The sequence below is a fragment of the Erpetoichthys calabaricus genome, chromosome 11 (genome assembly GCF_900747795.2).
Source record: "Erpetoichthys calabaricus chromosome 11, fErpCal1.3, whole genome shotgun sequence".
Taxonomy (NCBI): domain Eukaryota; kingdom Metazoa; phylum Chordata; class Cladistia; order Polypteriformes; family Polypteridae; genus Erpetoichthys; species Erpetoichthys calabaricus.
The window spans coordinates 148,370,368-148,394,345 of record NC_041404.2 but is presented as its reverse complement, the minus strand read 5'-3'; the positions used below and the strand labels follow the sequence as shown (position 1 = coordinate 148,394,345).

At 43.6% G+C, this 23,978-nt stretch overlaps 2 protein-coding genes across 2 annotated transcripts in view; one reads left to right on the top strand and one right to left on the bottom strand.

Annotated features, from left to right (window-relative positions):
* The window catches only part of si:ch211-76l23.4 (uncharacterized), a 40,295-nt gene extending 29,626 nt beyond the window's left edge, over nt 1-10,669 (bottom strand). Inside the window, exon 1 of the mRNA XM_051933445.1 lies at nt 10,464-10,669. The gene's annotated coding sequence lies outside the window, so the exon portion shown is untranslated. The remainder of the gene's footprint in view (nt 1-10,463) is intronic.
* A 10,968-nt stretch (nt 10,670-21,637) lies between these two features.
* flr (fleer) overlaps nt 21,638-23,978 on the top strand; it is an 84,501-nt gene continuing 82,160 nt past the window's right edge. Inside the window, exon 1 of the mRNA XM_028814307.2 lies at nt 21,638-21,811. Coding sequence (XP_028670140.1) covers nt 21,764-21,811 — 48 coding nt within the window. The 5' untranslated portion in view covers nt 21,638-21,763. The remainder of the gene's footprint in view (nt 21,812-23,978) is intronic.

The following is a 23,978-nucleotide window of genomic DNA, read 5'->3' as shown; positions in this document are numbered from 1 at the left end:
CTGACCTCAATCCAACAGAACACTTCTGGGTGGGACATTATGTCTGGGTCCGACACCTCAGACTGTCCAGGAGCTCAGTGATGCCCTGGTCCAGATCTGGGGAGGAGATCCCCCAGGACACCATCCATCGTCTCATTAGGACGTTGTCAGGTATGCATACAAACATGTGGGGGCCATACAAACTACTGAGTAAGATTTGGAGTTGCTGCAATGAAATTTCGGCAACATGGACGAGCCAGCCTGCCACATCACTTGATTTTCAGGGTGTCTTTGAATTCAGCGTTCTGTTGGTTGATCATTTTCATTGCCATCCTTTCGTTCCTAACACATTATCATATCAGTCCATAGCAGTAGAGATAGACAGCAGAATTTTTCTTCCCATTGAGGTCTGATGTGTTTTCAAAGTGATCCTTTAAGTTTTTTGAGCAGTTTATATATAACCAATAACAAAAGACACGTACATTCTGTCTGCGGTGGGTTGATTCCTGCCTTGTGCCCTGTGTTGGTTGGGATTGGCTCCAGCAGACCCCTGTGACCCTGTGTTCAGATTCAGCGGGTTGGAAAATGGATGGATGGATGGACGTACATTCTGTTATTTTGTTTCTTATGCAGAACTGAGAGACTTCAATAGTTTAGAAGTTTAATACATGCTGAATACACCGGCCTCACTGAATCCACTGGTTTGAGAGCAGCAACTAAAAGGAATTGAAATCGACATGAGGGGCGTGTACCGTAGGTGTCGGTACACTGGCCAAACAGAGGAGTGGTCCTGACAAGTGGGCGGAGTCAAAAGAGATGCCGCTGACATGGGCGTCAGCTTATGGGCCTCAGGATGTCTTAGGTCGCTGAATCTGTCCGAGGGTTCAGACTGCCTCGCCTGCAGCTGGACTCTATTACAGAGATGTGCAAACTCCACATACACACAGAATTTGAACACAGGGCTTATGTGGCATTCAATTTGAACTGGGAAGTTCCTACCTGGAATGCCATCGCAAGTCGAATTTCCTACGCAGAAAGTCGGGAGAGCCTCACTGACCCTCGAAATCCAAGATGGCTGCAGCGACAGTAAGTGGAACCTGTTGAATTATACAGTGGACCGGCACATACAGTACATAAGGTACAGGCGGACATCTATCTGTGGACATGTTGCTACCGTGTTTGGATGCGTAAAATAATGTGTAACGTGCTGTTCAGTAGTTGTCCACTTTCTAAAAGAGCAAACACAACAGAGGTTTACCTGGAGGCGCCCATATTGGTTGTCCGTCAAGGTGGGTATAATGCCGTTCCCAGCTCTGGCACTAAATAGAACTGTGCAGCACTAACCACTGTGCCGCTGTGCAACTCTCTCATTTGCATATTTCTATTTTAATTGGGCCACAGCTTCTCTCCTTGTTTAATGGAAAAAATAGTCACTAAAAAAATAAGGTTTACCTTTAGCTTCTCCAGCGGTCTTTTCCAGTACTTTGTAGTACCTTACTGTGCATGAGTGTGTGTGTTTTGGGAATATTTTCACTTTACCTGATTATAAACTTTTCTCTCTATTTTCCCCTTTACTTCACAACTTATAGATATGCAAATGGCTGCTTTAACTCTGATATATTTAGCTAGACACATTCGTCACTGCAATATTAAACCAGAAATCTGTCATATGCAAATACGCATAATGCTTTACTCAGTCAATTATCTATAAACCCGGCTTCTCCTTGCTTTTCAACTGTATGCTGCTGTCACTTACACCCAGCTATCTATGCAGTCATAATAAGTACACCTCGCTGCAGCTTGCAGAACGGGACACTGGGCAGGACATCGGTGACATGAAGTCCCAGCCTCAGCCATCCACTTCTCCGAGCAGACGCTGAGTTCAAACAACTGCAGCCTCCAAATGAGGCGGGGCTGTGTGTTTGAGGCGGGGCTGGATGTTGGTGACAGCCAACAATTATAGGGAATGGCAATTTCTAGTAATAAAATGCATTACTACAAATGCAATGCTGCACATGCTCCATCTGTTGGAATGACAAATGCAATACCAATGTCTATCTACTACGCCATTTGGTATGGAATTTTTACAGGCAGTGTTAATGTATGTGATTTGCCACCTGTTGAAATGACAAATGCAATGAATATATTTCTGTTATATGCCATTTGGTATGAGATTTGCAAAAAGGAGAGTAGACAGGACAGGATTCTTGCTCAATGAATGATTGGGAGAGGCAGATCTTCAATTCAAATACACAGTGCTATGGGAATGCACCTTTTCTGCTTAACTTTTACGCTGAGTTTTTTGGAAAGTAAGGATTAACAACACTAGCAAAAAATGCATGTAGAATACAAATGGATAACAGATGTGGATTATGTGAAACACATTAAATAGATTTTTTTTATTATTTTCCATGGTTGTTTTCACATTGTTTGCCATTGTCCACAGTTGTTTTCTGTTGGGTCCCATTCAGTTTGAATCTTCATTATGCCTTTTCTCCACAAAAACATGACATTAAATTTTTTTCTCTGTCACCAATACAAGGTACATGGGCTAAATAACATTAAAAAACTAGCTGTGCTACCTTTCCAAGATAGGTTGAAATCTAAGTAATCAACGTAGACCTCACTCTTAAAGTTTGCAGTGCAGCATGCAATGTGTATGTCTCTGTTGTATTCCATTTGGTATGGGATTCGTAAAAGCAATGTTAATGCTTGTGATATACCATCTGTTGGAATGATAAATGCAATGCATATGTCTCTGTTGTATGCCGTATGTCATGGGATTCATAAAAGTATAATTTATCTTATCTTTGTGATGTGCCATCTGTTGGAATGATAAATGCAATGCATATGTCTCTGTTGTGTGCCATTTGGTGTGGGATTCATGAAAGCAGTGTTATTGTTTGTGATGTGCCATCTCTTGGAATGATAAAGTCAATGCATATGTCACTGTTGTATGTCTTTGGTATGGGATTCATTGAAGCAGTGATAATGTTTGTGATGCCCCACCTGTTGGAATGATAAATGCAATGCATATGTCTCTGTTGTATGCCATTTGTCATGGGATTCATAAAAGTATAGTTTATCTTATCTTTGTGATGTGCCATCTGTTGGAATGATAAATGCAATGCATATGTCTCGGTTGTGTGCCATTTGGAATGGGATTCATGAAAGCAGTGTTATTGTTTGTGAAGTGCCATCTCTTGGAATGATAAAGTCAATGCATATGTCACTGTTGTATGTCTTTGGTATGGGATTCATAAAAGCAGAGCTAATGTTTTTGGATGCACCATCTGTTAGAATGATAAATGCAACACATATGTTTCTGTTGTTGGACATATTTTATGGGATTTGTGAAAGCAGTGTTATTGTTTGTGATGCACCATCAGTTGGAATGATAAGTGCAATGCATATGTCTCTGTTGTGTGCCATTTGGTATGGGATTCATAAAAGCAGTGTTAATGTTTGTGATGCATCATCTGTTGGAATGATAAATGCAATGCATATGCCTCTGTTGTGTGCCATTTGGTGTGGGATTCGTAAGAGCAGAGTTAATGTTTTTTGATGCACCATCTGTTGGCATGATAAACGCAACACATGTTTCTGTTCTATGTCATTTGGTATGGGATTCATGAAAGCAGTGTTATTGTTTGTGATGTGCCATCTGTTGGAATGACAGAGACATAGCAACCAGGTGGACAGCACACATGGACACACAGGCACTTATCCTTTCGTTAAGGTGGAAAATCCCATTTTTGGGCAGGGTAGTCTTTGAAGAAATCACTTCTTCCACATTTCTGAGGCATGGCTGTGACAACATAATTAAGCTGGAAGTAACCCACTTTAATGTGTCCATTAATTCATTAATGTGTCCATTAATTGCACAATCTTATCGTTACATTTTTAGTAAAAGTTTGCTTGATTTTGCTACTATAAATAGTTTCCATTCTGTCCAAACTGTAACTTCCCCATTTCCACAGTTATGTTTTCATACACATTTAACTGTCAATGTGTAAAATTGTGGGGGATTAAATATGAGGTGTCTATCATTTCTAGTTTTACATAAGCCGCATCTTCTTAAAAGTCCACCTACCACATACAGCACTTCAGCTTCTTTAGTGCGCTTTTCACATAATCATTTTGGTCATAAACTTCACAGTTAATAAAACCCAAAGATCTGAAAATGCATTTCCATGAACGTCTTTAGGTTTTATGATTATCACTTTTATTACAGCCGTACTGCCTCCTAACTGCTTCACACCACTGAATTCAAATCCCAGCACTGAATTGCCTGTGTGGTGTTTACGTGTTCCCCCTGTGTCTGCTTCGGTTTATTCCTTCTATCCCAAAGACAATGCATCAGGTTAAATTAAATGGGGTCCCAGTTTATTCAGTGTATTCTTGTATTGGGCTCTTCATTGAGTGCTATAACATGTCATGTCATTTTCTAAATTGCTTCATCCAGACCAGGGTCACTGGTGGTGCCACAGCCTATCCCAGCCAGCACAGGACACAAGGCAGGAACAAACCAAGGACTATGTGCCAGTCCATCACTGGGCAATCACAAACACACACTTAGGACCAATTTAGCATCGCCAATTCACTTAACCTGCATGTCTTCGGTACAGTAGGAGGAGATCCATGAAGACACGGGGAGAACATGCAAACTCCACATAGGGAGGACCCGAGACACAAACCCTGGTGTCCCCATTGTGCCACCATGCCACCCTTCTCTAACAAGTCCACAGGTAAAATACAATCACATGTTTTACAAATGACATAATGCACACACATACAGATATGGATTAGTTGAAACACAGCAAAACAAAGCAGGTCCAAATCAATCGACATAAATGGATCCTTCTAATTACTGATTAACTTTATTGATTAACCCCTGCCCGGGGTTTGTTCCTGCTTTGCGCCCTGTGTTGGCTGGGATTGGCTCCAGCAGACCCCCATGCCCCTGTGTTAGGGTATAGCAGGTTGGAAAATGACTGACTGATTAACTTTATTGTTTAGCCATAACCAGTTAACCGTAAAGGGAGAGGAAAACAAAAACTAAAATCCAGTAAGCAACACCCCTGGAGAAAGCAAACCTCTGAGAGCATCCATGGGCACTTCAAACAGACAAAGTGACAGACAGCTGGCCACCCACCCCTTCCTGGACATTCTGCAGGATGAGATTTTGCTGGGCAGGCTAATACGATGGCCAAATATTTCCATCTTTTGAATCCAAGGCTTCCTCAGGGGTCTCAGGTGTGTCTGTCTTTCCCAAATACAGGAAAACAGCTTGGAAGTACAGTGGTAGCCAAAAGTTTGGCGAATGACCCAAGTGTTGGTTTTCACAAAGTTTGCTGCTTCAGATCTTTGTGTCAGATGTTTCTGTGGTGTACTGGAGTAGAATTACAAGCATTTCAGAAATTTCAAAGGCTTTTATTGACAATGACATGAAGTTTATGTTCAGAGTCCATATTTGCAGTGTTGGTCCTTCTTTCTTTTTCAAGATCTCTGCAGTTCACCCTGGCAGGCTGTCCATCAACTTCTTGGCCAAATCCCGACTGATGGCAGCCCATTCTTGCATAATCACAACTGGTGGGATTTTGTTTGCTCACCAGTCTCTTGAGGATTGACCACAAGTTCTCTCTGGGGGGAGTATCCTGGCCATGGACCCCAAATGTCGATGTTTTGTTCCCCAAGCCACTTAGTTCTCACTTTGGTCTTATGGCCTGGTGCTCCATCATGCTGAATTGTTCTTTGCTGGTCACCAAACCTGCGGTGGGTTGGCACCCTGCCCGGGATTGGTTCCTGCCTTGTGCCCTGTGTTGGCTGGGATTGGCTCCAGCAGACCCCCGTGACCCTGTGTTGAGATTCAGCGGGTTGGACAATGGATGGATGGATGGTCACCAAACTGTTCTTGATGGTTGGTAGAAGTTGCTCTCGGAGGATGTTTTGGTCCTATTCTTTATTCAATGGCTGTGTTTGATGGCCAAATTGTGAGTGAGCCCTGCACTGCCTTGGCTGACATGAATGGTCTCGGGATGCTTTATTGTTGGCGTGACACAGTACTGATGGTAGTGCCACTCACCTTTTCTTTTCTTTTTTCTAGATGCCCCACACAATCAGAAAGGGGATTCATCAGAGACAATGACTTGACCCCAGCAGTCCTCAGCAGTCCAATCCCAGAATATCAGTCTGTCCCTGATGTTTTTCTTGGCTTCTTTGCTGCCCTTCTTCACACCCACCAGGCCATCCCCCAAAAGTGTTCACCTCACTCCCACCTGCCTGCTGCCATGCAATTCCTGAGCCAGCACTTCACTGGTGGTGCCCATGGCTGAACCAACTTTAGGAGATGCTCCTGGTGCTTGCTGGACCTTCCTGGGCACCCTAAAGTCTTCTTCACCTCTCTATTGTAACTCAGTCAGCATGACAGAGTGACCTCCAGCCTTGTCCTCGTCGACACTCTCACCAAAGTTAACGAAAGGACCACTGGAATGACGTCAACAGGTCCTTTTGTGGCAGGGCTGACATGCAGTGGTTTTTTGGGGGATGAAGTTCATTATCATGGCAAAGAGAGACTTGGCAATTCATTGCACTTCATCTGCTCACTCTTCAGAACATTCTGGAGTTGATGCAAATCACCATTATAAAAATGGAGGCAGCAAACTTTGTGAAAATTAATATTTGTGTCATTCTCAAAAGTTTTGTTTTCAACTGTACAACAGTGGCACCGAGTGAATGGACTTCAATGGGGTGGCACCCATCCAGCTTGGCACGCAGTGCTGCAGTGCAGACCCTGAGCTGAATTTAGAAATTTTGATAACGGATGGATTAATGGGTCACTCCGCAGTTAGCTGTTTTTATGTCTGTAGCTCCAATTAATTTTTTTTTTGTCTCAGGGTTCAACTCGGAATTCTATTTCATCACAATCCCTTTACTAAAGCATAGGGTGGCATGGTGGCATGGTAGTAGGTGCTGCTGCCTTGCAGTAAAGAGACCAGGCCTCACATCCTGGAGTCCTCCCTTTATGGAGTTTCCATGTTCTCCCTATGTCTGGGTGGGTTTCGTTACGGGGCTCCACCATCAGGAACTGCAGGTCTGACATTGTTGTCAGCAGCACAGGAGTGCCACAGGGGACTGTACTTTCTCCAGTCCTGTTCAGCCTATATACATCAGACTTCCAATATAACTCAGAGTCATGCCACGTGCAAAAGTTCGCTGACGACACTGCTATTGTGGGCTGCATCAGGAGTGGGCAGGAGGAGGAGTATAGGGACCTAATCAATGACTTTGTTAAATGGTGAGACTCAAACCACCTACACCTGAACACCAGCAAAACCAAGGAGCTGGTGGTGGATTTTAGGAGGACCAGGCCCCTCACGGACCCCGTGATCATCAGAGGTGACTGTGTGCAGAGGGTGCAGACCTATAAATACCTGGGAGTGCAGTTGGATGATAAATTGGACTGGACTGCTAATACTGATGCTCTGTGTAAGAAAGGACAGAACCAACTATACTTCCTTAGAAGACTGGCGTCTATCAACATCTGCAATAAGATGCTGCAAATGTTCTATCAGACGGTTGTGGCGAGCGCCCTCTTCTACGCGGTGGTGTGCTGGGGAGGCAGCATAAAGAAGAAGGACGCCTCATGCCTGGACAAACTGGTGAGGAAGGCAGGCTCTATTGTTGGCATGGAGCTGGACAGTTTAACATCTGTGGCAGAGCGACGGGCACTGAGCAGGGTCCTGTCAATCATGGAGAGTCCACTGCATCCACTACACAGTATCATCTCCAGACAGTGGAGCAGCTTCAGCGACAGACTGCTGTCACCGTCCTGCTCCACTGACACACTGAGGAGATCGTTCCTCCCCCACACTATGCGACTCTTCAATTCCACCGGGGGGGGTAAACGTTAACATTATACAAAGTTATTGTCTGTTATTCCTGCCTCGCACTCTCCACCTTGCACTTTTTAACTTGCACTGTGTTTTTATTACTCTTTAATTAATATTGTTTTTATCAGTATGCTGCTGCTAGAGTATGTGAATTTTCCCTTGGGATTAATAAAGTATCTATCTATCTATCTATCTATCTATCTATCTATCTATCTATCTATCTATCTATCTATCTATCTATATTACATATATAATAGATAGATAGAAAGATGGGTGGCACGGTGGCGCAGTGGGTAGTGCTGCTGCCTCGCAGTTGGGAGACCTGGGGACCTGGGTTCGCTTCCCGGGTCCTCCCTGCGTGGAGTTTGCATGTTCTCCCCGTGTCTGCGTGGGTTTCCTCCCACAGTCCAAAGACATGCAGGTTAGGTGGATTGGCGATTCTAAATTGGCCCTAGTGTGTGCTTGGTGTGTTTGTGTGTGTCCTGCGGTGAGTTGGCACACTGCCTGGGATTGGTTCCTGCCTTGTGCCCTGTGTTGGCTGGAATTGGCTCCAGCAGACCCCCGTGACACTGTGTTCGGATTCAGCGGGTTGGACAATGGATGGATGGATGGATAGAAAGATGTGAAAGGCACTATCTATCTATCTATCTATCTATCTATCTATCTATCTATCTATCTATCTATCTATCTATCTATCTATCTATCTATCTATCTATCTATCTATCTATTTATTTTATAGCACCTTTCACATCTATCTATCTATCTATCTATCTATCTATCTATCTATCTATCTATCTATCTATCTATCTATCTATCTAAAGACATTCAGGTTATAAGGTTATAAAGTACTGTATAATAAGTATATGTGTGTATGTGTGTGTGTGTGTTGGGTTGGTGTGTGTGTGTGTGTGTGTGTGTGCGTTCAATGCTGGCTGGGGATAAACTCCAAGACCCCACCTCCACAACCCCTCTAAGTCCCCCCCAACCCCTCCCCCCTCTTCCCCCAGAACCCCCCCAGCCCCGCCCCAACCCCCCCCAACCCTGGTCTAGACTAAGCTAGTAAGAAAATGACATGACATTGACTAAACCACTCACTCCCGTTCAGATCTGCAGGGAGCTAAAGTCTGTCCTGACAGCATTAGGTGAAAGGTAGGAAGCCACACTGAGCAGAGTGCCATTTGTTTTTAATTCTTACATTTGGATTTAAGGGAAAACTCCATTCAAAAATAATATATATTTTTTATATGTTACTAACCCTATGTAGTTTGTAGTGGTGGCTGAGAAAAACATTTTTATCTCATGTTTTCATGCGAAATGTAAAGAAATAACTTTACGATAGAATCCAATGGTGACTAACGCTGTACAACAGACAAATCCCATGTAGCCCTGTGAGAGTCCAAACGTGAGTCATACCAGAGGGACGCTGCCACCCAGCGTATCGAGGGAACACATGGCCCTGGAAGGCTGTCTCCCTCTGTCCTTCCACTATGACCACCTCCCAACTGGGAAAGGATTCAAGTAACAATACACAATTACAATACAATTTATTTTTGTATAGCACCAAATCACACAAGTAGTACCCCAATGGGCTTTAACAGGCCCTGCTTTTTGACAGCCCCCCCAGCTTTGACCCTCTAAGAAACCTTGGGAAAGGCAGTTCAAAGAGAGACCCCTTTCCAGGTATGTTAGGCATGCAGTGGGTGTCAAAAAAGGGGGTCAATACAATACAATACACAGAACAGAACACAAGTAATCCTCCATACAATATAATAGTGCGGTAGAAATATTACAAGGACGGAGCAGAATTCAACAGTAGATGATATTACTTAATACAACCCAGTTGGGATGCCCGTCCAATTGCATCCTTCTATTATATGGGCATCCCAACCAGGTAAGGAGCCATCGATCCCAGCCCAGATGCCAGCTATCCTATGTCATCAATGACAGGCACATACAATTACACACACAGTGCAATATGCAGCGTGATGTTTAGCTGCCAAACCTGTGCCTTAAGTAGAATATAAAAGGATAATACACAAGACTTTATAAATATCAATAAAGAGCAAACACCGACAGACTCTTTGCATTATATAGTGCCTTTCACATTGTCACAATGTATTTTACAAAGCACCACATGTGCAGGCTGATGATGACTGAGAAAGCATTCAAATGAAATGAAGAAGGAGTTGAGGGTCGTCCCGTGCTATACTAGGCTGAGCAATGAATCCTCCTGAGTAGCTGCAGATCTTCTCGATTTACCCCCCAAAATCCATGAAGCATACACTCGTCACTTACAGACCTTCTCATATTCTATAATTCCCCTAAAGCTAAGCACATTCTCATACGGGACACAAGGCTTCAGTATGAAGCTATTTTACATTTGGGTTTAAAAACCCCCCCTTTCATTTCATGGGTCCCAGCTCTTGATTTTGTGAACGCTCGCTCAGTATTATGTCGCCTACTCTTCATTTACAGTGAAACAACAAGAACTTTACTTTATTCTTGAACAATAAAGCGCAGACCATTAAATGCCCCCCTCCCACCCCCAAACCAATACCAAGGACCCCCGTGACCGAGAGCATTTGCACCCACCTGCCTGCTCCTTGCAATTGTGTGTGCCTGTCTGCTCTGCCTTCTGACTTCACTCTGAAACTCCACTGGATTTGCAGCCCTCGTTTGTGGGTGTCTGCCTTCTAACACGTGTACACACACACACACACACACACAGACACCCGGGGGTGTAGGCAAACGTACAGACACACAGGGGTGGGCAGATTCACACCAACGTGTATATACTCGCACACAAAGGAGCTCTTACACACCTAGACACACACACACACAGAGGGGCACTGACACACAGTCACACACACACACAGTGACACATCGGCACACACACACATACAGCCACGCACATGTGGATTTAAAGTCCTGGCCAGGCTTTGGCAGCGTGCTTTTAATTATGGGGTCCAACAGGAGACACTGAGAGGGCCGCTCTTATTCAGAATGTTTTGTGAATTTGAATTTTATGAATTCCTTTCCAGCCCAACTAAATGCTGATGGAAGCCTGCATAACAAAAAAAAAAAAAAAATTTCCAAACTTTGACTGCCAGCTTCAAAAATCATAACTGATCCGTGGCTTCTGCATGCTCTGAATTTTTGAACACCCGTGCTAGATCACAGGAACTTTCCATGTCTGCATTCCATTAGGCTGCTAGCAAAGTGATCAAGCGCCTCCTGCAGGCAGAACCACTGCAGCACAGTAATAAATGCACAATGGGAGTTTTTTCAGTTATTTTATATATATATATATATATACAGTATATATATATATATATATATTTTTTTTTTTAAAAGAAACAGCTTGGAAAGGTTAGGGCCAACATGGAGAAACGACATCCTGCCACTAAGTGGCACCTTCCAGTCAGTATCTCCTTAGATGTGAGTGTGAGTTGGAGCGTTTCCCTTCTAGGCATACGAATCAGGATCTGAGACATAATGAACAGCGGGGGGGTGGGGGGCTGGAGGAGCCACCTGAGGAGTAGGCAGGCAAAGCCATGGACTCCAACGCTGATGGCTGCCCACCGGTGAGTCATAGCCAGACTGGCAGCGGTAAAAATACAAACCTGAGGCGATGCCGGCGATGTGTGTGCGGTCGGTCGGGGGGGCTTTGCTTCTTATCTTGTAACATCCTGGCCAAGTGTAGAAAGTGGCCTCCTGCAGGCTCATTACAGCATTCCAGTCCTGGCGTCTGTTAAACAGTATCATTTTATATAGTGCCTTTCATAGTGAGCACCATGGAGTGAAATAAAAAGAACTACAAACAAGCTGACAACACAAATGTATGTCGCAGCTGAAAGAGACCATACAGGACACATCAGAAGGACAGAAGTAAAATACTTGGTGACATGCCACTCACAGTCCAAAAATATGCAGGTTAGGTGATGTAGTGGATGGCCAGGACCCTTACCCGGCCAGGACGCCTCGACAATGGAAGGATAGGGGGAGAGAGCTTGTTCAGGGCATTACCTCCACCCCCCCCTTCCCCGAGCACTAGATTATAGCATCCACCCCTGGGTGGAAGCGGTTCCTCAGACTCCCACAGGGCTCCTTAGGAATTGGGGTTTGGAGGAGCCCCTGCTGGGTTCCGTTGGTGCCACCAGGGAGTGCTGCAGGAATGGTTGAGCCCTGTTTGGCAGCACTTCTGCCACGCCCTGAAGTGCTGCCGGTAGAAGGTCATTGGACACCTGGAGTGCTTCCGGGTGCCCTATAAAATGAGCCAGCCGCCATTAAGAAAGACGAAGCTTGCCTGAAGAGGAGTGGAGCTGGAAGGAAAGGGAAGAGGAAGGAAAGAAAGGACTGTGTGTGCATACTTTGGTGCTGTACTGTGCTGTGCTCTGGGGAGCGAAGAAAAAAGCGCATTCACCAGCTCTGAAATAAAGAGGTTGTGTGCTGTGCTTGTATCTCTGCCTGTCTGTGTCGGGTTAGAGCAGCTGTATACGCCCCTGGTTTCCACAGTGAATTGGCATTGTTAAATTTGCCCAAGTGTGTGTGCGTGTGTGTGTGTGGGTGCGTTTGTGTGTGTGTGCATGTTCACCCTGTGGTGGACTGGCATGCAGTCTAAGGGTTGTTCCTGCCTTGCACCCAATGCTTGCTGCCCTGTGACCCTGACTTGGATAAGCAGGTTTAAGTAAATGTATTGAGGATGGATGGATGGATGGATGGATGGATGGATGGATGGATGGATGGATGGATGGATATTCCCCAACCATTGTGGTCAGAAAAAGAAATGATGACAACATTGACCACCGATTACACCCAAGTCACGGTAGGCTGATGTGTCATTGGGAAACAATAAAAATGTCCATCCTGAGGTACACACCACCTAAGACAGACAGGTAAACCACTGGTTATAGAGCCAACATGGACATCTAGCTATGTGCCACCCAGGTTGGGCAGATAACCTACTGGGCATACAGTGAAAACACTGACTCACAGCTGCACTCTAATCGAACTGGGCTGATAAACTACTGGCAGACTCCAGTCAGACTAGTGAAAAATGGTGGTGATATTGACCCCTAGATACCTTCAAGACAAAGGGGCTTGATGTGCAACATAGAAACAATAAGGACATTCATCCTCAGACTAGAGAAGTCAATTACTGGAAATATTAAACACACTGTGGTGTGTGGCTGGGGGTGGTACCCAGCCAGGATGCGCAGGAGGACCGGAGGAGGGCTTACGCCTCCTCCAGACCACAAGGGGGCAATCGCCCTGGTGGCTTTGGAGACCAAGGGAACTGACCTTGGAAGCTCAATCCTATAGGGGCCGTGGTCACCGCCAGGGGGCGCCCCGATGCCTGGAGAGCCCTGGTCATCAGCACTTGCTCCACACCCAGAAGTGCAAGGGGAAAACGACCAGGGACACCCGGAGTGCTTCCAGGTGCGCAGCCGGTACTTCTGCCACACTGGGGAGTGCCAGCGGAAGATTATCGGGAGGCACCAGGAGCAATCCGGGTGATTATAAAAGGGGTCGCCTCCCTCTGTTCGATGGCTTGAGTTGGGAGTGGAGAAGGACGGAGCCTCAGGAGGAGAGGAAAGGAGGCTGCCTGAAGAGAAAGGCATTGTGTGAAAGGCCTGAACTTTGGGGTAGTTTTAGGGTTGTGTGCACCTTTGTAAATAGTAAATATGTATAATAAACATGTGTTGGGTTTTGTACCTACGGTGTCCACCTGTCTGTGTCCGGGCCGAGCTCCACAACACTGACCACCAGGTACCCAACCAGAGTAGGCAGATGTAGTCCAACGTACAGTTACGCTGCAGAGTGGACAGGAAATGATGAGGATGTTAACCTCTGGTTACACCCCAGCCAGAGTGGGCATCAATTCCACAGGCAAAGGGTAAAAGCACTGACCCAAAGACCAAACAGTCAGATGTACTCCTAGAAAACAGTGAAGAAATTGATCCCAGTTACAGTTTATTCCAGTGTGAACAGGTAAAGTACTAGAAATGGTGAGGATATTGAGTCACAAGTACCCCCAGCTAATCGGGTAGATAATGTTAATGGAAAACGGTGATAGTGTTGACAACTCAGGAACAGCGGGTAGATAAAGTATTGGATATAGTAAGGACACCGACCACCAGATAAACCCACGGTGAGAACGCTGACTTACTGTTACTCCCCGTACAGAGCAATGGAAGGTAAAGAATTGGAAGTGAAGAAGACGTTGACCCCATTTACACCCTGACCAGAAGGAGGTGCAATGGGACACTGGGAAACGGTGAGCACTCTCGTAGTCATCGCATGGATATGCTACCAATAAACAGTGACAACACTACACCCCTGCTACTCTACTTGAACGTGGAGAAGATATGACTGGTCAGTTACCCTCCATCCAGACCAGACAGATAATCTACTAGGTAATCAGCTAGGTGGGCAGATACTGGAAAACAGTGAAAACAAAGACAATCGGGAAGAGTGGTGAGATAAGCAGTTACATCTGTACATGTGTTAGTTTAGGTTAGGTTATGTGTCACAGTGTGGGGAGTACAAGTCAAGGGAGGTTATCCTTCAGGTATATAAAACCCTAGTGAGGCCTCACCGGGAGTACTGGGAACAGTTTTGATATCCATGTTTCAAAAAAAGACATAGCAGTCCTAGAGAAAGTCCAAAGAAGAGCAACTAGGTTGATTCGGGGACTGTGAGCAATGAGGAGAAATTAAACCTTTTCAGTTTAAGCAAACAGGCATTAAGAAATGACATGATTGAAGTGATTAAAATTATGGAAAAAAATGAGTCCAAAGGATCTGCAACAGGAATACAAGGACATACAGTTAGAAATGTGTTATGGGGCAGACTTCACACCAATGTTAGAGAGCCGTCTTCACGCACAGGACTACGGACACAAGGAATAAACTTCTAAGTAGTGTGGTGGAGAGTAGGACTTTAGGGAACATAAAAATTCGAGCTAAGATTATTTTGGACAATCTCTGTGAATAGGATGGATGAGCTTGTTGGGTGGAATGACCTGTTCTAGTCACAATTGTTCAAATGTCCTAATACTGCCCATTAGGTAGGCCTATGTTGAGAACATTAGCTCACCGTTATTCCTCTGTAATAGAGAGCATTATAAGTTAATAATGTTTTTTTACTAGTGTCTGACACAGAGGTCTCAAACTCCAGTCCTGGGGGGTTGCAGTGACTGCAGGTTTCATTCTAACCCTTCTCTTAATGAGTGACCTGTTTTTGCTGCTAATTAACTTCTTTTTATATTCATTTTAATTGACTTGCTCTTGAAGACTCAGACTCCTCAATTGTTTCTTTTTCCTTAATTAGCAGCCAAACATCCATCCATCCATTATCCAACCCGCTATATCCTAACTACAGGGTCACGGGGGTCTGCTGGAGCCAATCCCAGCCAACACAGGGCGCAAGGCAGGAAACAAACCCCGGGCAGGGCGCTAGCCCCAAACAATAAGGAGATATAAAATGAGCCAAAACAACTGGTGTCCATCATACAATATCTGAAAATAAAGAAAGGTGAAGGTCTCAGGAATGTTGATTTGCTCAGGTCCTCAAAACATTTCACCAGAGCTCTTAGAAAAATGAAAATCAATCATTTTGGAAATCTCTGCTATTGCACAATGAGAGCAGCAACAAGCCATGGAATTAAACAATGGGTTTAATTAACAACAAGAATCGGCTCCTAATTAAGCAACTGGTTGGAGTGAAATTGATTGGAGTTTGAGGCCCTGAGTTAGTTGATCTTCTGTCAGCTCACTCACTTCACAAGTCATTTCTGTTTGAGTGCCATTTAAGGAAAGAAATGAAGCAATTCAGAGGAACGATGAAGAAATTCAGGGGAACAAATCTTAAAAAACAAGTCAATTAAAAAAAAAAGGAAATTAGCAGTAAAAACTGGTCACCAATTAAGATTTGGGTTAGAATGAAAACCTGCAGCCATTGCGGCCCTCCAGGACCGGAGCTGGAGACCACTGGTCTAACAATATCACATTTTAAAATGTCTAGTAACATCTCCCTTTAAAGGAAAGTAGGCTATTGTAATTTCTTAACCTTAGCGTTTTAGGAATGTGATTACGAATAAGAAGTTATTGCTCTGGCCATTTGTGACAGGTAGAAGATGTACTGACCAGATTGGGCCAGTTCACAACTTAATTACCTGCATATTCTTTCTTTCTTGTTTGTGTAAAATAAATGGTAGAGCTGGCTTCCTTGTAGACTCTTCCTTGGCTTGATTGTCAGCGACTTTGTTTCCTTGTGTATTGAAGTGGGAAGGAATCCACTGCAGGGTGATGGCGTGACATAGGGAGGTGAGAGAAGTGGACAGGATGTTCAGTTCTTTGTGTCTGGCAGATCTCTGGGCCTACAGGACAGGCAGGGTGTCTATAGTGGAAGTGTCAGGGCTGTTCTCGACATGGGCTACACCAGTCAGGATGGTCTTTACTTCACACTTGAAGTTGGTGGAGTAGAGGGAGAGCCTTCATTCTGTGATTCCTGGGTACTGATGACTCCCAGTTATTATCCTGCCCATCTAATTAGGAACAAAAAAAAATTTGGGAGTGGTCTCCCCTCGACTTTCTTGTATACTCAGACATGGGGATGGATATTTGAGTAGTAAACCACAAGATAATAATTATAATTTTATATTATGTACATTAAAGAACCATCAACAATAAATCAGATCAATTTAATAATATATTGAACAATTATTATAAAAGTAAAGTTGAATAAATCGGACCCTGCAGCTGCATAAGTAAAAGGTAAAGTACCACTCACAGTTAACAGAAATAGCCCAAAAGTGGATAGAAATCTACGTTTTGTACCAAATACTTGTATGCAAAATTTGGTTGACTTAAGTGAAAGTGAACTCAGGTTATCGTGTTTACATACACACACAAACACACACACACACATGCAGACAGATATAATTCCAAAAATGGTATTTTTGTATTCAGGGAGGTCTAAAACGTTGAGATTCATCAAAATCTCGAAATGGAATTTTTGGACGATTCCAATACTTTCCCCATACTTACGAGAAGTATGTATACGAGAAAGTCAGGGAGGTCTAAAACGTCAAGATTCATCAAAATCTCAACATCAAATCTTTAGACAATTACAATACTTTCCCTATACTTTATATTCAAGAAAGTCAGTCAGTCATCGTCCAACCCGCTATATCCTATCACAGGGGTCTGCTAGAGCCCATCCCAGCCAGCACAGGACACACACACTCATACACCAAGCACACACCAAGCACAATTTAGGATCGCCAATGCACCTACCCAGCCAACACAGGGCACAAGGCAGGAACCAATCCTGGGCAGGGTGCCAACCCACCGGAGGACACACACAAACACACCAAGCACACACTAGGGCCAATTTAGAATCGCCAATACACCTAACCTGCATGTCTTTGGACTGTGGGAGGAAACCGGAGCACCCGGAGGAAACCCACGCAGACACGGGGAGAACATGCAGACTCCAAGCAGGGAGGACCCAGGAAGCGAACCCGGGTCTCCTTACTGCGAGGCAGCAGTGATACCCACTGCACCACCGTGTCGCCCATTCACAAGTGTTTGGACCCTTTCCTTGGTACTTCGTTGAAGCCCATTTCAGACAGATGGCAGCCTGCAGATTCTTCTCTGCTGATCCTCTCAAGCTATGTCAGAAGGGATGAAGACTGTCACTGGACAGCTGTTTTCAGGTCTCTCCAGAGAAGTCTGTACTCTGGCTGGGCAAGTCAAGAACATTCCCAAAGTTGTCCCTGACCCTCTCCTGTTTTGTGTCTCCTTTGTGCTTTAGGGTTATTGTTCTATTGGATGGTGAACTTTGGGCCCAGTGTGAGGTCCTGGAGCAGGTTGTCATTAAGTGTGTTTCCTTCCTTTGCTCAGGTCAGCTCCTCCTCAGCCCTGTCCGGTCTGCCAGCCTGTGCCGCTGTAAAACAACCCCACAGCATTATGGTTCCCTGTGTAGAATATCTTCTTTATAAATAAAAACAAGCTTCACCAAAAAGAAGTTTTGGGGACCGTCCCAGTATATTGTCCACCGGACAAAAGAAAAACACATTGTATGATCAAAAGCAGAGTATTTTAAGCAGTTGACAAATTACAGTGATCAAAATGGCGTTTATTTACAGTAAATGAAAATGAAGACAGGAAATGGTTGTCAGGATGTGACGTCGAAACAGGTAGACGGAAGCGACGTCATCTTAACAGAAAACCGGACGTGATGTTATCAGTAGTGGCCGGAAGTAACGTCATGTCTGGCACCGGAAGTGATGTCTCGGTGGCCATTTTGGAACCCAGAAGTATGTCGTTTTATTTCTCCTCGGTTTTCCTGCTCAGAAATTGAGAGATTTAGGTAAGTACCCTGTGACAACCCCTTGTCTCGCGATGTTTCACTCACCTTTAGGCTTTTTGACTGCTTCCTAACTGCACGTGTGTGACACCTGTTAGAATGATACTGCGCAGGTGCTGATCAATGCCTGGTTTCCTCCAGACAAGACGCTAATCTTGGTTTCATCAGACTAAAGAAGTCTAGGAGTCCTTTAGACGCCTTCTCCTTTTTACCCCATGCGTCATTTATTGTCTGGCCACTCTGTCATAAAGTCCAGATTGGTGGAGTGTGGCAGTGATGGTTGTTCATCTCCACACAGTTTCACTGGAGCTCAGCCAGAGTGACCATCGAGTACTTGGTCATCTCTATTAGCTCCATCAGGTTCTTGGTTTACCTCCATTTAAGATTTATGGAACCGTAGTTGCTGAAGGATGTTTTGGTTGTGTAGCCTTCCCAAGATCTGTGACCCCACACAATCCTGTGTCACACATGTGCGCTTAGGAGGCAGTCAACAAGTGAGAAATATCATGAGATGAAGGGTTGATTTAGGGTACTAACTCCTCTCTCTCTCTTTTTAATCAGACCAAAAGAAGAAAAGTAATTCCATTTACTCACCACGTAAACTTCCAAATTTACAAGATGGCCGCCCAACGTCACTTCCACTTGTGACTCCAGATGATGATGTCACTTCCGGTTTCCTGATGATGACGTCACTTCCGGTCTCCCAATGATGACATCACTTCTGTCCACCCGTTATGATGTCATCTCCTGCCACATCACTTCCGTGAGCCATGTTTTTGTATATCAACGCCATGTCACTGCTACAATTTGACAATTGCTTTTGGGTTTTTGATCATTTTTGCAAATATTTCTTTGCCACGTCCACAGGACATTATACGGGGTCATTCCCCAACTCTTTTAATTTTGTGGAGACTCTTTATTTACGACACCTGTCTCTAAGTTCTGCAGGCGATTCCTTTGACCTCGTGGCTTGGTTTTTGCTCAGATGTTGGACCTCCTACAGGCCGGTGTGTGTCTGCCCTAATTAGTGCAATCAATTGAACTGACCCGAGGTGAACTCCAAACATGGTGTAGAAACATCTCAACGGTGATCAATAGAATGGGATGCACCAGAGAGAAATTTCACTTGTCATAGTAAAGAGTTTGAATACTTCTGTCAGAGTGAGATTTGATTTTTTTTTCTTTTTAACTCATTTGCTTTGTCATTCTTGGGGTGTTGAGTGTTGTCTGATGGGAGAAAAAAGTGAATGTAAATGATTTTAGCATAAGGCTGTAACCTGGCAAAATATGGAAACAAGTGAAGTGTCTGAATTACTTTCTGAATCCACTGCATACTACTGGGACAGAATAAGGAAACCAACCTCCAGTGGCACCCTAGCAAGGATTAGCAGATACACTTATCTGGAAAAAGGGGAGGACATTGACTCCCAGTCATCGTCTGGCCAAAATGAACCACCTAACTGAAGAGGAAAAAAGACTGTACTGTAAATGTGGCCAATGGATACCTCAACTGAGTGTGCAGAAGGAGAGACCATGCAGGCATCCAGAAAGGTTAAATATGAAGTGAAATGGGCAGAGAGTTGATAAGATTAGATGCCCGGTAAATACCATAACAGAATAATTGGCAGTGACAGTCGGGTCTGCTGTCACATCCTGGATAATATCCGCTCAAATGCATTCACTGTTGTTTATGAATGTGGCAGGCGATGTTAACTGCTCTCCGCACTGAAGAAGGACAAATCAGAGCTAGCAGCCTGACAGCGAGCAAGAGGAGCGCCAGGAAAGCTCCCTGCCCTGCTCTAACAAGCTGCTTCTCACCGCCCGTATGCAAACACCAGCTCCCCAGTGCCACGTCAACAGAAAAAGCCTAATAGCTGACACGTGTGCAGAAAGCCCAGCCATCAACCTGGTGGTGAAGGGGGGGGTGATGAGCGGGTGTGAGTGGCTGGCTTTGATTAGCTAATGGGTCAGTGAGGAGGATGTTGTTCACTTCTTCTTAAAAATAATGAAGGAATGTGTTGAAAGCAACAACTGTCAAGGATTGAAAGCAATGGCACAGTGTTGTTTTAAATTCTCCCACTTCATTGCCATCAGTAGTAGGGTGTATAAACACAAGGGGCATTTCTGGAGGCTGACATTGTATGTTGTGAAATTAGCAATGGTTATGCTGTGTTTGGGTATGGGACATGAGCATGGGCAGCATGTGCTACACTGCCCTGCCAAAAACACAAAAAGAGCGAGTCTAGTTGGCAGTCCTACACGTTAAAATGAATATTTCATTGATTTGTTTGTGCCTTTCACAAAAATTGGAGCCCTTGTGGATGGGCGTTCCCTCTGATCTGTATTTTTTAAATTTAAATATTGTTTAACTAATGATTGGCATAGTGGTTAATGCTATGAGAGCTCTGTGGACCTGGGATCAAGTCAGTTTGTATGTTCACCTTTTGCATCTGTATCCTGTCTCCAGTTAGATAGATAGATAGATAGATAGATAGATAGATAGATAGATAGATAGATAGATAGATAGATAGATAGATAGATAGATAGATAGATAGATAGGAAAGGCACTATATAATAGATAGATAGATAGATAGATAGATAGATAGATAGATAGATAGATAGATAGATAGATAGATAGATAGATAGATAGGAAAGGCACTATATAATAGATAGGAAAGGCACTATATAATAGATAGATAGACAGATACTGCGGTGGGCTGGCGCCCTGCTTGGGGTTTGTTTCCTGCCTTGCACCCTGTGTTGGCTGGGAATGGCTCCAGCAGACCCCCATGACCCTGTAGTTAGGATATAGAGGGTTGGCTAGATAGATAGATAGATAGATAGATAGATAGATAGATAGATAGATAGATAGATAGATAGAGAAAGGCACTATTTTCAATAGTTAGATAATGAAAGGCACTATTTTCAATAGATAGATAGATAGATAGATACTGCGGTGGGCTGGCACTCTGCCCGGGGTTTGTTTCCTGCCTTGCGCACTGTGTTGGCTGGGATTGGCTCCAGCAGCCCCTGTGACCCTGTAGTTAGGATATAGATAGATAGATAGATAGATAGATAGATAGATAGATAGATAGATAGATAGATAGATTATGAAAGGCAGTAATTTCAATAGTTAGAGAATGAAAGGCACTATTTTGAATAGATAGATAGATAGATAGATAGATAGATAGATAGATAGATAGATAGATAGATAGATAGATGGCACTGTATTCAATAGATAGATAGATAGATAGATAGATAAATAGAAAAGAGAAATAAAGCCGAAGAGCTGTAATTTAACATCCCCATTATAGATGGCAGCAAGAGATCACTGACAGCAGCGGCGTTGGTTAACCACTCCCTTCCGGTTGTCGGTGACTTTTTATTTTTACTTCCGGGTTGGTTGCCATGAGACACGAAGTACCCGCAGAGACGCGGAGTATTAACGGGGAGAAGAGGCGTTCGCATTAAACTACATCTATGACCACTTAAACTTACTCTTCAAACGCAAATTGGCAATGTCTCAGATTAAAGACGGCGAGTTTACCGCCGTCATTTACAAGATGGTAAGATATCTGAGTGGTTTAGCGTTGGCGTGGGTCGCGGTGCCTTTTATGTCTTGTATACTTTCACAGTACGGCGCGCTAATTCTCTGCTTTATTATATTATAAATCAAATTACTGTATTAGAAAGCTTATACATAAAGGCTGCGTCTTGGATGTGCAGTAATATTTGGAAACATTGCAGCCTTTAACAGCTTTAAACGTTATGTTAAACAACCGCTTGTTTTTCACGAATAATGATTCTGAAAATCGGTATTATTTGTACATCAGATATTAAAGAACAGTAATAGCTTCACTTTTTTAAAACCAAACGTCAGGACAGTCCATGTAAAGCTGTTGTGGATTTTCAGCGTAACCGATCTGTTAATCCGAGGCACATTCATGGTTGCATATGTGATTCAGCCATAGTCTGCTATCTTGCTTTCTTGTGAAAAAATGTAAATTGAAAAGTAATTAAGTGTAGGAGAATTACCTCTTTTCAGTATTGTTTTGGAATATGTTGGTCCACATTCCCACAGTTACCTCCTTGTCTAGGTCTATTCAGTTTTTTTTAAACTAAAGGCAATCTGCATTGAACATGCATACACTATTACTCCAGTGAAAAGTTTTGGCATACCCAAAAATTGCAATGTGTTTGATTTAAAAATACAGCCAAGACTTTGCTAGTGCTGCTAATGGCTATAACTGCTTGAAATTACTGATTTTTAATTTATTAATCGCATATGACTGCAAGCACCATTTTCTGCAGGCATACCTTAAGTGTCCTAATGGTCAACTTGCTTACCTTGTCCTTAATTAGTCTTGTATAAATGCTAAATGGTTATTGGAGAAACCTTTGTAACTGCATTAGTACATCTGAAACCTGCTAATCTGTCCACTTGGAATTTCAAGACACAGGTCTTGGTAAAGTTCAGTTCTGGGTTCAAAAAATCAAAGAGCTTTTTCAAGAAATGCGTCAGTCTATTGTTTTTATTTTTTACAGAATGAAAGTTATTGTTATAAACAGGGCTGTGGAGTCGAAGTCTGAGACAATTTTGGGTACCTGGAGTCGGGGTCGGAGTCGGTAAAAATGTACCTACTCATAATAAATTCAAATCGTAATGAAAAAAAAAATACAAGTTCAAATGTCCCATTTCACAAACAATAGTCCTAATTAAGTACTTCTCTAATGTAAGAATAAAGCCCAGTGCATAGTTGTGTTACTACTAGTGTGAAGTTCAGCTGAGCTATTATACAACCTGACATTCACATATTGTAATCTGGATTATGGTACATTACAAAAGTGTTTTCATTTTATTTCAGATATAATGTGTTTAACAAGTTAATTTGAGTCTAAACAAGGGTAATGATGTAGGTGGAGGTGTGTGCGATGGCCTGATGTGTGTTCAGGGGTTCTTGTCTTTTGTTTAAACTGGCCAATATGGTAGAGAGTCAGCTTCCTAGCCAGTAGTACTGTAGTTAAATGACGTGTATGTTGCCTTACTTAAATCAACATGGAAAATACATTAACATGTTAAATACAGAGGAGTCGGGGAGTCGGAGTCAGAAGTACTGTACCAGAAAATAAGGAGTCAGAGTCGAAGGATTTATCTACTGACTCCACAACCCTGGTTATAAATGACACATTGGCAAGAAACAAAAGATTTCAAATGAAAGGTGTCTGCTACCGTGTTGTGATAAGAGGGCTCTAACCAGGATTGAAACCGAGAAAGACAATACTGGCCTAAGAGGCAGAGTTTCAAAGAAAAAGCCATATCTGAAACTGGCAAAAAAAAAAGGTCAATATGGACACAAGATCACAGACACTGAATGGAAGGTGCCTGGAAAAGCATGGAAACCAGGAGTCCTCTTTTCTCTGTTACAGATGGCACTGGTCTTTGGTGTGTATTTTAAGGAAGAAACCATCTGAGGACCTGTAAGATGTTTGTTCCTCACACTACACACTCTGATGTCCTTCTTCTCATGTGTAGTTGTTCATCTTGGCCTTCCCGTTCTTTTCTTGTCCTGGTCAGATCCAGTTTGCCCGCTTCTCTCAAGACAGTAATAGACACCTTTTTACAAAATCTTCGGTTTCTTGGCAATCCATTGCATGGAATACCCTTCATTCTGCAGTAGAATAAAAACTGCAGACTGACATGTTTCTTGAGAGAACTGGTTCATTTTGGACATT